Here is a 13005-nt window from a genome sequence, read left to right on the forward strand (position 1 = left end):
CTATTTCAAAGTAATTAAAAAGAAAATGTCATCTTCTGCCCAAGCTCAAACAAAAGGCCACCGATGCTTTTTCCTTCTTTCAATTGATCTAGGCTGTCAACTACTTCATTAGCAACCTGATTAGGTTCTAATTAGCACCCTAATTAAGTGATTGAAATTAGAAGCTAAGAAGGGTGTGAACTAAGAACCAAAGGGAAGGGAAGGGAAGGGAAGGTAGACAGATCCACTTGCAAGACATCGAAGCAGGTTTATTAACAGGAGACAGGATTCAAACTTTATACTTGAAAGTGAATTTTCACAGAGCGAGAATCCTGTGAACATTCTCTTTCTGAAGCAAATGGTTTTCCTGCTTACTTAGGAAGTCTGGGCAGTAATACGCAAAGAACTATGTGCTTAAGAACAACCCAGAAATGTAACTGGAAAATGTCTCGCAGGCAGGAAAGAAGCGAGATGGTACAATGGATGCTTTGGGTTCCATGCATCCTCCTATGTCTTCTAGAATGATTTTCTTTGACCTTATGAGACCCTTGGACTCCAAGCAACTAAGAAGAATCCTGGAAAGTTCTCCCAAATTTAAAATCCATGGGAAAACCAATTATCACTCCTTGCAAGTTACTGTGAGGGTGAAGAAAGACCTTACCCCATACTCCCCTTTAAAAATGCTTCATTTCTGAGATGTTTATTTTGAGGTGCTTGTGGTGGTGGTTTTTCAGTTACGTATTATTTTCAACCACCAACATAAAATGTGGTGATCACGCTCAGTTGAACCGACAGTAGGATGGCAGCCCGGTCAGAGACACACAAAAGTCCAATGTGAAGCCCTGGAAATTTTAGTCTTCAAAACCTTCTTCAAAACCACAAGTACCAAATTTCAGCTGTTAGGATTTTTTTTTTTTTAAAGCACAGAGAAAAAGAAAACATCTTTTCTTTCCTAAACTCTCTCCTTCAAAATAATTTCTCTATTTTCCTGTGTTTGCAGCAGTTGAAAAAGGTTATCAAATAAGAAATCATGGGGAATGGCAGGAGGACTAGAGAATGGGGATACGCATTCCACATAAAACTTTCATTGTATTGTGTTATAAACAGATCAAGATTATTAGTGCGGCACATCTTGTCTCATTATGGCCTTGTGGCACTGTCTCTACATAGCACAAGGGTGACAATGTGAAGACATTGAAATTGATTCTAGATCACCTTAAAGTTATGGTATTAGAGTGCCCTCCTCCTCATCCAGAGCTAGCTTTTCCAGTGGGATGAGGTTAAAATAACAGGTCTTGGTGTCAGCCACCCTAAGTATGAAGGTTTTGTTTGTTTCCTTATCAGTAAAATGGGAGAACTTTCCCCTTACAGAGCTTATGTGACTCTTAAAACATTTGCCAAGGGCTGAGCATTCCACAGTGACTAATGCATGTTTATTCTCTCTTCCTCCTCTTCTCACCATTTTCTATAGTATCATCTCCTTTTTCTAGAATCACATTTCTTTTAACTGTAACCTGTGAATTCTATTTTTTTCACTGATTTTGTTGTGGATCAGCTGAATGCAAAACAGGGCCAGGGTAGAGTTCCTTTTTAAAAAATCTGATACATAATAATGTTACTCAACTCATGGGTACAGTGTGATATTTCTATAAATGTATACAATATTTGATAATTATGTCAGGGTGATTAGCATACCCACCACCTCAAACATTTATCACTGGTTTGTATTAGGAACAATCAAAGTCTTTTCTTCTAGCTATTTTGAATACACAGCAAATGATTGTTAGCTATAGTCACTCTGCTGCGCTATAAAGCACTAGAAATTATTCTTGCCATTTAACACACTTTGTACCCATTAGGATTTCTGACCAGTAGTGTGGACCTTGAGCACCCTACACAGGTCCAAGTGTTGAAAGCTTGGTACCCAGCCTATGGTGCCACTGGGATGCGGTGAAATCCTTAGAGGTGAAGCCTGGGGGCCATGCTCTTAAAAGGGATATTGAGACCCCAGACCATCTCCTCTCACTGAGTCTCTTTGCTTCCCAGCCACCACGAGATGAACAGGCTTCTTCCGCCAAATGTTCCCACAGACTCAAAGAAACAGAGCCAGGCGATCAGACTGAACCCTTTGAAACCAAGCCAAAATAAATCTCTTCTATTATTGATTATTACAAGTATGCCATTAGAGTAACACAAGGAGACTACCACAGTGGTATATAACTTCTACAGTTTTTATGTTTTCCTAGAAGTTTTCTATGTAAGCAATTGAGTTTCAAGGTCTCTTCCAAAAAGCCTAAAAATGAAGCCCTGAGACCCATGGCACTTTTCCATCATCATTCTGCAGAATCCCTTTTCCTTGCCTCTTTCCGTAGAACCTCAAACTGTAGTTTCCCATTTCTCCACCTCCTCTTGCTTTCTCTGCACTATCAGTCTTGACAATAGCACCAATTACCAGGCATGTGCCCTTCATCAAGGGCACAACTTGCGACAAGATTACTAACACAATTCAAAAGCTTTGACAGATTGACTCTTGGAGAAGCCCAACAGGGAACTGCTGTGGGGATTCATGCAAATGACAAGACGGCCCATCCTCCCCAGGAACTGCTTCACTTCACAGACACAGGCGCCCACTGCAGAGCTACTCACACAGCGGGCTCACGGGTCTGCTGGCCACTGCCTAGCAGTAAGGAGATGGGGAAGGGAAGGGAAAACGAAAGTAGAGGCCGCAAGAAAGGGACAGAACCTGAAGCATATCTAAATATAGAAGATGAGGTAGGAAGAGGAGCCAGCAAAGCAAACAGAGGACAAATGCTGAGAAAAGTAGGTGAATTGGGACAGAGTGATTTCAAGGAATCCAAGAAACTGGGAAAATGAAGAAGGGATGTCTATGCTACTTTGATACCCAAAGTTGCTGTCTATCACTATGTGCAAGGCTCTAGTCTAAAGATATGTATGACCTAGGTTATCTCAATTGCCATGGCTCCTATTATAAATAAGGAAGCTGGGGTTCTTGAGATTAATCTGCAAGGTCACACTGCTGTACGCAGCAGAGTGCCATTCTAATCTAGGCCATCTGCCTTTCAGACTATTCTTTGCATTTCTGGTATACAGGATGCAGCCTAATGCCACATAATGCTGGGATGCCAACATATATATGTATGAACCACTTTCCCGTCCCTGGGATAAGATTCCTGACACCTGCAACCTAAAGGAAGAGATGCTTATTTTGGCTCACAGTTTCAGTCCACAGTTGGCTGGCTCCAAAGCAGAGCCAAGGAAAGCTGGCCAATCCATGGCAGGCAGGAAGCAGAGAGAGAAGGGTAGAGCGATGGACAATAGTACACTCTTCCAGGTCACAGCCTCTGGTAACCTGCCTCTAATCAGGGCCCACCTCCTAACAGTACATTCAGCTACCGAACTCACCAATGGTTGAATCCATTGATCCAATCACCTTCCAAACACATGAGACTTTGGGGGGTATTTTAGATCTAAACCATAACAATATATGAAGATCCCACCAAGACCAGGACTCTGAGAAACAAATCCAGAGACAGATTTGTACATAAGAAGTTTTTTGGAGAATGTGCTACAGATGGTCACACCTGTGGGAGACTGAGTCCACAAAGTGGCAGAAGAAAAAACACTAGCTGTGATGCGAAAAAGCCTCAGCCAAGTTTACTGGGATCCTGCAGGGATGGTCCTGCAGTTGTGATGCACAAAGGAAAGAGCTCAGTAGAAAGAACATGGGTGAGAGGGTCAGCTAGCAACAGCCTCAGCAAGAGGAATGAGGACTTCAGCCCTAATATACGTAAGATATCAACCGGTATCTTCAACCCCTATCTTCAAAGAGATACCAATTTGGAGGATGGGACTTGGAAGGACAGGGAAGATTTAAGGGACATAAATGTGCCTAATTGAGGTGGGAGGGGAAAAAAACTATCATTTAATGAGCAGCCAGCACACTGCTAGGTATTCATGCATCAGCACATTTTATCTCAAATCAACTGTAAAAGTCGATATTGATATCATCTCATTCGTTAGATTAGAAAATTGAGATGCAACAAGGTGAGCATTTCTCTGAGCTCATTATGCTAAATGATTTAATGGAGTAATTGTGATCTGAGTTTGGGCTTTCACTCCGCCACTCTAGTGTCCAATATTTTCTGCCTCTACAGCAGGAAATATTCTCCTATAGTTGATGATTTCAGCATGCCTGGGAAACCTCGGGTCCTGGTACCTTCTCAGGTCCCTGCAACACACACACCCGCGCGCACACACACACACACACACACACACACACATACACACTGAGCCAACCTTTAATCAGGGAGGTAGCTAAATGCATGGTCACAGGTCAGGTTCAAAGCTGTAGTGAGCACCTGGTGCCAGCTGCCAAGATTCCCTCCCACCCAGTTCTAGGTACCTGGACTGCCACTTCTTCCCCGAAGCTGTCAGTTTGTCAGCTGCTGAAAACCCTGGCAACTCTATGATTTCAATGACCATGAACTTGTAACAAAAAACTCAGATGAACGCAACATGCATATTCCTACTCAGGGAGTAGCACTGCCATGGAATCTACTGAGAGTTGACATTGTGCTTGTGTTTCCTTCCTGAAGTCTAACTCTGTGTATACTACTTATTAGATATTTACTGTAAGGTAAACTAGGTGACCATTCTGAGTTTCAGTGCCATCAGCAAAAAGGGCTAAGAATTCCTTACCAGGTGACATACGGCAGGGTTTGCCTCAGCGGGAAATGGAAGTTTGTGAAATGATTTAGATGCTGTATGGACAGGGCACTGGGTGACACGGGAATGGTGTTCCTTCCCCAGTCTCTTTCAGTTGTTTCAGTAAGGAAACAATGCCTGCTTGGTTCCAGTGTACTATAGAGGCGTCTCTGACCCTTGCTAATTCCCTCACTGAAACCTGACAACATGCTTTAACTACCTATATTTCTCTAGGCATCTTCTGTGCATGGTCAATGATACTGGCTTCCCATTTACCAGGGAAGTAACAACTTTCACTTTAAAATACATTTATTTAAATAGTGTGAGTCTATTTTAAAGAAAATTGTTAAGCAGAGTAATAGTACTTGTGATACAAAGAAATAGCAAAAATATGAAGAGAAGACAAATGTCTGAATCTCAGTGAACACCATTAAAAAAGATTATAGAGCAGATGCCAATTGCCTAGCATATACTGACCATGTAGCTGGTACCCAAAAGGCACTAGCTATCATATCATAATTTTTTATTATTAGCCTTGGAATTTAATTGCACAGCTCGCTGCCAAAGTAACCAAGGGCTCCAGTTTCTTTTTCATGGTCTGACACTAACAGCATCTTTCTTAATAGAGGAGAAGAAGAAAACTAGATTTCAAAAGAATTTGAATTCACAGCCCTGTTTCATCAAGTAATCTAGATAAGTCAAGTAGCCTGGACAAGATCAAACTCTCCATGATATTTATTAAGCATGCATTACCTGCCAGGGCACTGTGTTAAGGGCCTTACATCAACTGCCCTACTTAAATTTCACAAGCCTATAGAGAGGGCATTGTTATCTTCATTGTAGAGTTGAAAAAAAAAGATCAGAGAGGTCACTGAGATGCTTCAGGTCACACAGGTCACACATCCACATTCAAACCCAGGCCTTTCTGACACCATGCCTACTTCCCAGAGGTAATGTGACGATTAAAGACACAGTGGAGACGGTGCACAAGACAGGCAGCTGATAAATGCTGTTCCCCAGTAAGCAGAGAACCTTCCTGGCAGAGGCACCAAAGGAGTGTTCTTTCCTTAAACTGGGTTCAAGGGCTGCACAGGAGGAACCCACGCTGCCCAGGGGCCATGAGGACAGTGCACACCCAGCTCTCAACGCTTGCAGCAGGACTAGAACTTGCTCTGCCCTGGCAATGTGCCTGGAAGTTAAGACATCTAATAAGGATAAGCAACGGTGGGTGTACGCAGCACATCTGCGGCTGCCAACCACGTTTGCACTTTAAACGCTAGCAGCTGACAAAAGAGAGTACTGTGGGGAAGAACTGCCAGATCAGGGACTGACTTGCAAAGCGCAGGTTGCACAGTGCTGAGAAGTGGAAGGTGCTGAAAGCTGAGCTCGGAGCAAAGGCTGCAGCGAGAGCCCTGCATCCCAAAAGAGCAACGGCGAGGAACACAGGCACAGGGCAATTAAGGAGAGCTGAGGGTGGCGCAATCCACTCTGTTGTCTTAAACCTGACAAAAGCACCCACAGAAATAGAGAACTGCACTGATTTAAATGAAAAATAAGGTTTAGGCTGATTCTCCCACACTTTAGGTGCTTATCCTGTGTCATCAATACCTCATCATTATGGAGTTAAATACTCAGGTATTTTTTTAAGCATAAAAGGAAGGGCTTAGACTTTCATATGCCAGTAATGGTTTTTCAGTTTTTCAGAAAATGAGCTGAAACGGAGAAAGAGCATACGTAGCTCAGCCTGGGGAGCACAGGAGGCCATGGACAGACACCGAAGGAAGAGGTCTGCAAACAGGGACGGTGTTTCCCTCTACTTTGCTAGGTAGATGAGACAGGAGCATCTTCATAGCATCAGGAAACCAGAGGGAATCAGCTGGCTGGAGGCTCTGGGCTGCAGAGACAGGATACGGCTCTATTAATTTTCAAGGGCATGAGCTGATAAATGTCGATTGTACTGATTTGTGTGTGTATTATGCAAATGAACCCAAAGGGGATAGATAATGGTTCAGGGTCACCACCTGTCACATTCCAGCACCTTGCATTTTGAAAGGGGTTAAGCATGGCTGGCTTAGCCCTTAAAATACCCAAGTGGGAGTCAACAATGTTCAACACCATTATTTCAGATCTGACTCACTTATTAATTCCCCATTTATACAAACCACTCTGCAACACATGAGAGACCATATTCATTCAACCTATCACGTTCACTATCTGTCAGCTCTTACTGATGTTCAGAGGCTCTGTAAAAACTCATCTGCCCCAGACCTGGAAAAGCTATGCCTTTTCAATTACGGTCTGAAGATGACAGCATTCAAGATAGTTTGTTTAATCACATTAAATTAATAGACAGGCCATAAATTGTTTAAAAGACTGAAAAATGCTGGAGGTTAAAAAAAAAAAAAAAGAAAGAAACGGTATGAAAGTGGGTCAGTTCATCAGATGACAAGACAATCTTACCACAAGATGATACCATAGCAGCCAATTTCCTGTCAGCCAAGGCCACAAGAAAACAATGCATCACCCACAATCAAAACATGCATTTAGGGGCTGGGGATGTGGCTCACTGGGAAAGCACTTGCCTAACATGACCAAGGGCCTGAATTTGATCCCCAGAACCACAAACAAATAAGCAAAAACCCATGTATTTAATGCCTTCAGAGTAATATGGGGTTTTTAAAAGCTCAGTGATCCAGCCAGCTCTCAGGAAATTACACCAGAAAAAAATAGTCAGGAAGCTGCACTTCCTTCACCTATGAGACACAGTAGATGAAACGTCTACAGGCAAACGAAACAAACATCATGTGGATTCCTTTCTTTTACCCCCACCTGCCACAACCTCCTTTACTTTAAACTGCAGAAAGTAAGGATTATAGTTTTTCTTGTCTAATCAAGACTTACTTAAAAAATTTAACGAAGCTATTATTGCACTTTGCATTAACATACCTCTTGGTGCAATAAATTACAGAATGAGGCTTTTGTTTGATTTTGCTTTGTTTTGACAAGACCACATTTAGAGAATACAAGACAAATTAAAGACAATACATGTACATCTGCCTGGGGTCGTCCATCTATTTAATAAGACAGTTACAGTATTCTCTTTTTCTCTTCCTTTATTGTTGTTGTGCTAACATTCACGCAATGCACAAAAATCAAAAGGTTAAAAAAAGATTCAAGTCTCTTTAAAATCCATTTTTATAACATAAATCTGAAAAGAATTAAATCACCATAAGCCTAGACAATTTAACAATCCTGCCATGTTGGCAGCTTTTCTCTCCCCACTGCATTGTAACAACAGATACTAAAATGAAACTATAAAGGTCTTCGGTGGTAAAATGTGACTGATTTATAAACAACAAGATGGGAGTCTGGCCTTCGAGACACTTTGATCCATCCTAATTCCATCTCCTCTTCTGATTTATCTCCATTCAGATGATTCAGCAGATCGATGGGGACCTGTGGCCAGCAGGACACTAATTGAGGCTTTAATGGGCGCAAAAAAAAAAAAAAACAAAAAAAACAAAAAAACAAAAAAACCTCAGTGTCAGAGTCTAATCCCAGGCCACTGCAGGATCCAGACAACCCTCAACAGCGGTCTCCCTGGGCACCACTTTGCCAGGCTGAAATTCTTGCTTGGTTTGGGACCCAGCCCCAAGTACTCTGGTTCTAGTAACAATTTCATTTTCCCTTGAAAATTTACTAACACTCCTCCTCCCCCTGGCTCTCATTCAGTGTGGTTGCATCAGGGCTGGCCCTGCCTTGAGCTAGGGAAGAGGAGCTTGTGGATTTAAACTCACTCTTCACCACTTCGCACACTGTCTTCTTCTGGGAATGAATACTGAGATGGGCACATAAACCAGGCGTGCCTGTCTCGGTCACCAGAACTCGATTCCTGCTGTTACTGGAGCCACTAGAAAAATGGATGACCCCTTTTTCCCTAGACGGCAATCTTGCAAGATGTGATCCAGGAGCTGGCACAACCACTTTACCACTGTGATGGGAAAGCCTGCCTGAGAAAGAAGCCTACTCAAAGGATGCAGAGCAGAAAGATCTAGGAAGAAGCCAGTTATATCATTTGGGCTATTGGGTCAAGCCAAACCTAAAGCTGGGTCCTGGATCCATCCCTGGACTTTCCAGTGAAGTCGATTTGAGATGGTTCTGCTGGTAATGATTCTGCACAGACAGACTTATGTCACCGATTCCAAATGTCACCACTTTTGCTCAGAAGTTATCAACAACTTTCTCTTACCTATAGAATAAAGTCAAAATTCCTTAGCTTGGCACTCAAGCTCATCCATAGGATGGCTCCAGCTTACTTCCTGATGTTTGTTTGTTTGTTTCTAAGAAATAAGTCTCACTCACTTTCCTGACCTACTGATCTCTTCCTGCTCTGAATTTACATCACACCCATTGTATTCCACTTTTGTTTTGACATCTGTCATAAAATAACTTGGCTTCTCTCATCCTCTAATCATTTTTTAATGGGCATTACAGGTGCTAAATTGGGATAACTGTCCTCAAGGAGCTGGCCAACTAAGGGATGAATCAATGACCAAATATTTATGCAAAGAGCTTCATAGTTGTAATTAAGCAGTATAAAAAATTTTTTAAAGGTCAGCCTTTCTCTTGGGGAAAAAAGGTCAGAGTTTCCTAAGAAAGTGTACAGGAACCTAAAATGTACAATGGGCAGGGAATATCTCCCTGAAAAAGTGACCATTCGTGCACAATCAGAAAACCAATGTGACTGAAAGGAGGTGACCAGGTGGGGAGTGATGAGAGCTGGGTTCAGAGGTCAGTAGCAGTAATTGATACGAACTGTCAGAAGGCTTGAAAACCCTCTAAAACCAATCCTACCAGCAAATGCACTGGGATATTTTCATCAGAGAAATGGCTTGATTAGTTTTGTTCTTTAAAAAATCTTTTATGTTATGACACATAAGAAATAGATTAGAGGAGTGAATCATCACAGTGGTTCAGGGAATAGATCATGGTCACTTGAACTTCGGTGATATCAGTTATATTTCAGTTTTTGTTGCTGTTTGGGGGTCAAGGTCTGACTGTGCAGTCTAGCCTGGCCTTGAACTTGCTATGTAGCTGAGGCTAGCCTCAAACTCTTGCATCAGTCTCTGAAATGCTGGGGTTACAGGCATTCACTCTCATGCCCAGCTTGATAATCAGTTAAATTTTGTAGGTAGAAGCCATGTGACTTACTGACTTATTGGATGTAGGCAGGAAAGTAAGGACCTTGGTGTCAGCCACCCCATGAAAGCAGGTTTGGAGAGGGCTTGTTTCAGGGAAGCTAAATTTGAAGATTAGAATAAGTATATTTATTCAAAGATGGTTAGATGTATGTTTGAGGCTTAGGAGAAAAGTTTAGCCTCTAGATATAAATTTAGGAGTCTGGTGTGTAGAGTTCTTAAAGCTATAGGAGTAGATGAGCCTACCCAAGGAGAGTAAGAAGCAAAAGGGGAACAGGGCTATGCCCATAAGGACTCCAATTTTAAGAGGCTTGCTTTTGGGATAAAGGAAACACAGATAAGAGATTTTAAAAAAAAAAAATCCTCTAGCTGCCCAGATAGACTAAAACTTCTTGATAAGAGGAAACGGGTCTAGTCTATTCTAGGTGAAAAGAACATTCTCAAGTCCATTTTCATAATTTAAATGGATGTGACAGATATTCCTTCATTCAACAAGTATATAAATAAATAAAACATATAGGCACACTTCATAAACCTGGGAAGAGAAAATAAAAAGGTGGAGAGACAAAGAGAATGGTGCTTCCCATTTTATTTTGTTTAGTGCTTGCCAAGACCTCTAACAGTCTTGCAAGAGATCAGATTTATATGTAATAGAGGAAGAAACTGAGGTCTATGATTGTTAGCTGCATAACCAATAAGCAGTGGATCCAGAATCCAAACTGGGAATCCAAACAAGTGTATTTATCTCTCAGATATGAGCTTCCTCATTTACTGCCCAAAGTCCTCCAACTCCTGTTCAACTAAGAAGGACAGTGTGGTCCATGACTAAATGGCAAGGTAAGAGCTGCTGACTGTAAATGCCACAGTTGAAAGACAGAGATGCTCAGCAAGTTCTAGAGGACCAGCTGGACCTTGCTGAATCAGGAATGCATGTTCATGGGGCAGGACAGTGAATCCCAAAGCCTCAACACCAACATAAGCAGAGTGTTAGATATTTTCCTCCTATGTGCTTCACACAGGTGCTTTGGGAATATGTCCCGAGCGTCAGCTGGCTTGTCTGTGATGACAGGTATTGGACCAGATGCCAGTAAAGCAGTTAAGGTCTTTTTCATGACAACTAAAGATCTAGGAAAGCATGTACCTTTAGCTCTAATTGTGGTGGTTATTGAAAGACATAATGCCAATTATGAGTATAATAAAACACCTAGTGTCTCTGAAACCCTCTTTTAGTCCTAGTTTAACTCTGGTATCTTATCCTACACTACATTCTTTCCCTTCAACATTCAACACTGTGAGTCTTGGAAAAAAAAAAAAAAGAAACCTTAAAAAAAGAGACTTTCTCATGGTCCAAAGGCTTAGCACAGCACTCTGCCCATGTTACTGTAAATCTTTTAAATTATTAGAAAATAAATACAGTATTATACTATGACATTTGTCCACAAAGCACTAAGCCTTGTGGGTGGAAAAGAAGAGGATGCCAAGCTTCGCCCTCCATTACTTGATTTTTATCAAATAAAGGGAGAAAGCAGAGAAGCATTTGCAGAGAAGCAAATGTTCCATTGTAAACATCAACAATTTCAACAGTTCCAAATTAATTGGTATACATTCCGAACCTGCCAAAGAACTACACTTATAGCAGCTACAAATTACCAACAAACATCAACTCTTTTTTAAGGCATCTTAACGCTGCATGACATAGCAAGGGCAATATCATAGTTCCCTTTTGCACCAAACCAATGACTACCGAGATCCATTTGCAAGAAACGTGGCCAGGGAGAGTGGGATGTCCTGAGGCCAGGAAACCGTAAAGCTTGACCTCTTTCTTGAGAAAAATCAACTGCAAACAATTACATAAGGCTCAAACTTTCATAAGATCTCTCGTGTATAATATACTTAAAAGCATGCCAAAGGCATCATCTCACTTGATTTCTCCACAATAACATTGTGAATAAAAAGCACTTAGCACAGCGCCTGAGTGCAGCTAATATTCATTGAACAAAGGCCTGGCAGCACTTGTGAACATATCCTTGCACCGATGGGAAACTCCGGCTCAGAGCTTGCCCCAGGGCTCCCGGAGGGTACGGAGCTCAGGGTGCTCAACTGTGAAGTGTGTGCGCGCGCTGAGTGATTTTTTCCCCTAGCTCTGGTGCACTCCTCAGCGTTTGAATGCTACACAGCCTTCCGCACCCAGGTCCTTTCCAGGTTCACATCCAGCTCTGATCTGGGTCCCACCCTCCCTGCCCCATCCCTCCCTGCACGCGCCACGGACCCTCTCAGCCGCCCATTCCCCTCGCCCACCTCGCCAGCCACGGTCAAGGGTGAGGAGAGGCCGGCCTGACCCTGGAACTGCTGCACCCCGGATCTACTCTAGGCTGGAACGGACCCAGAGAGCTGGCGCCAAATCCCCGACTGCGCCTGCGCAAGAGTTCCCATTAGTCTGGCCTGGATGGGAACCCAAGCCATGGGCTTTGGTTCCGGGGTTTCTGAGTCTCTGTCCTCAAAGCCACCCAGAGATGGTCTTTCTTGCTCCATAACAAATAGATGATTAGGCTACCATTGCAAACTGCTAGTTATGAAAAGCAATGAAACACACAGCAAAATGAAAGACACTTTAGGAGCCTTAGCTTCTTGTCTGTTAATATGAGGTTTAAATGTACTCTTAGGTGTGAATCACTTATATTAGAACAATGCCTGGGATGTAGTGTTAACATGATGCTAGTATAAAGTTGTATTATCCCAGATATTTTACCGGACAAACGTTATCAGTTTTACTCTTGAAATAGAATTATTTGGACTGTTAACATAGCCTTTGACCTTCTCTCTTGTCCTAACTACCAAGAAGCCTGCTCTCTTCTACCTGAATATTTCACCATCTCTCCTAATCTGCTCACCACAAGGTGGTTTTCAGAGAGAGGCGTCTTTGGTTGTACATGTATATAAAACAAAGTATTTGACATTCATATTAAGACATGTGGGTGCAAACGTCACTCATTTGCCTAGTGAGGGCTCTCTAATATTTCCTTACTTTTTATAATTTTTTTCAATTAACAAAAAATTGTTTACTTTCATTTCTGAGACCACAGTCTTACTTTCCTTGCGATAA

General features: G+C 42.2%; 1 protein-coding gene across 6 annotated transcripts in view; it reads right to left on the bottom strand.

The window, feature by feature from the left end:
- Pla2g2c (phospholipase A2 group IIC) overlaps window positions 1-12308 on the bottom strand; it is a 66304-nt gene extending 53996 nt beyond the window's left edge. For 2 of the 6 annotated variants that reach the window (XM_063235657.1, XM_063235642.1), the window contains exon 1: window positions 12201-12301. Coding sequence is in view for 1 of the 6 variants with exons in the window: in XM_063235652.1 (XP_063091722.1) it covers window positions 6439-6469 (31 nt within the window). In the remaining 5 variants the exon portion in view is untranslated. Of the gene's footprint in view, window positions 1-6438; window positions 6599-12200 lie in introns of those variants that run through there. The other 4 variants (XM_063235652.1, XM_063235650.1, XM_063235654.1 and 1 more) reach the window with 4 other exon arrangements.
- Window positions 12309-13005: the final 697 nt, after the last annotated feature.

This window comes from Cavia porcellus, unplaced genomic scaffold, assembly GCF_034190915.1.
Source record: "Cavia porcellus strain 051 isolate PalLab524CR breed Dunkin Hartley unplaced genomic scaffold, mCavPor4.1 scaffold_25, whole genome shotgun sequence".
Taxonomy (NCBI): Eukaryota; Metazoa; Chordata; class Mammalia; order Rodentia; family Caviidae; genus Cavia; species Cavia porcellus.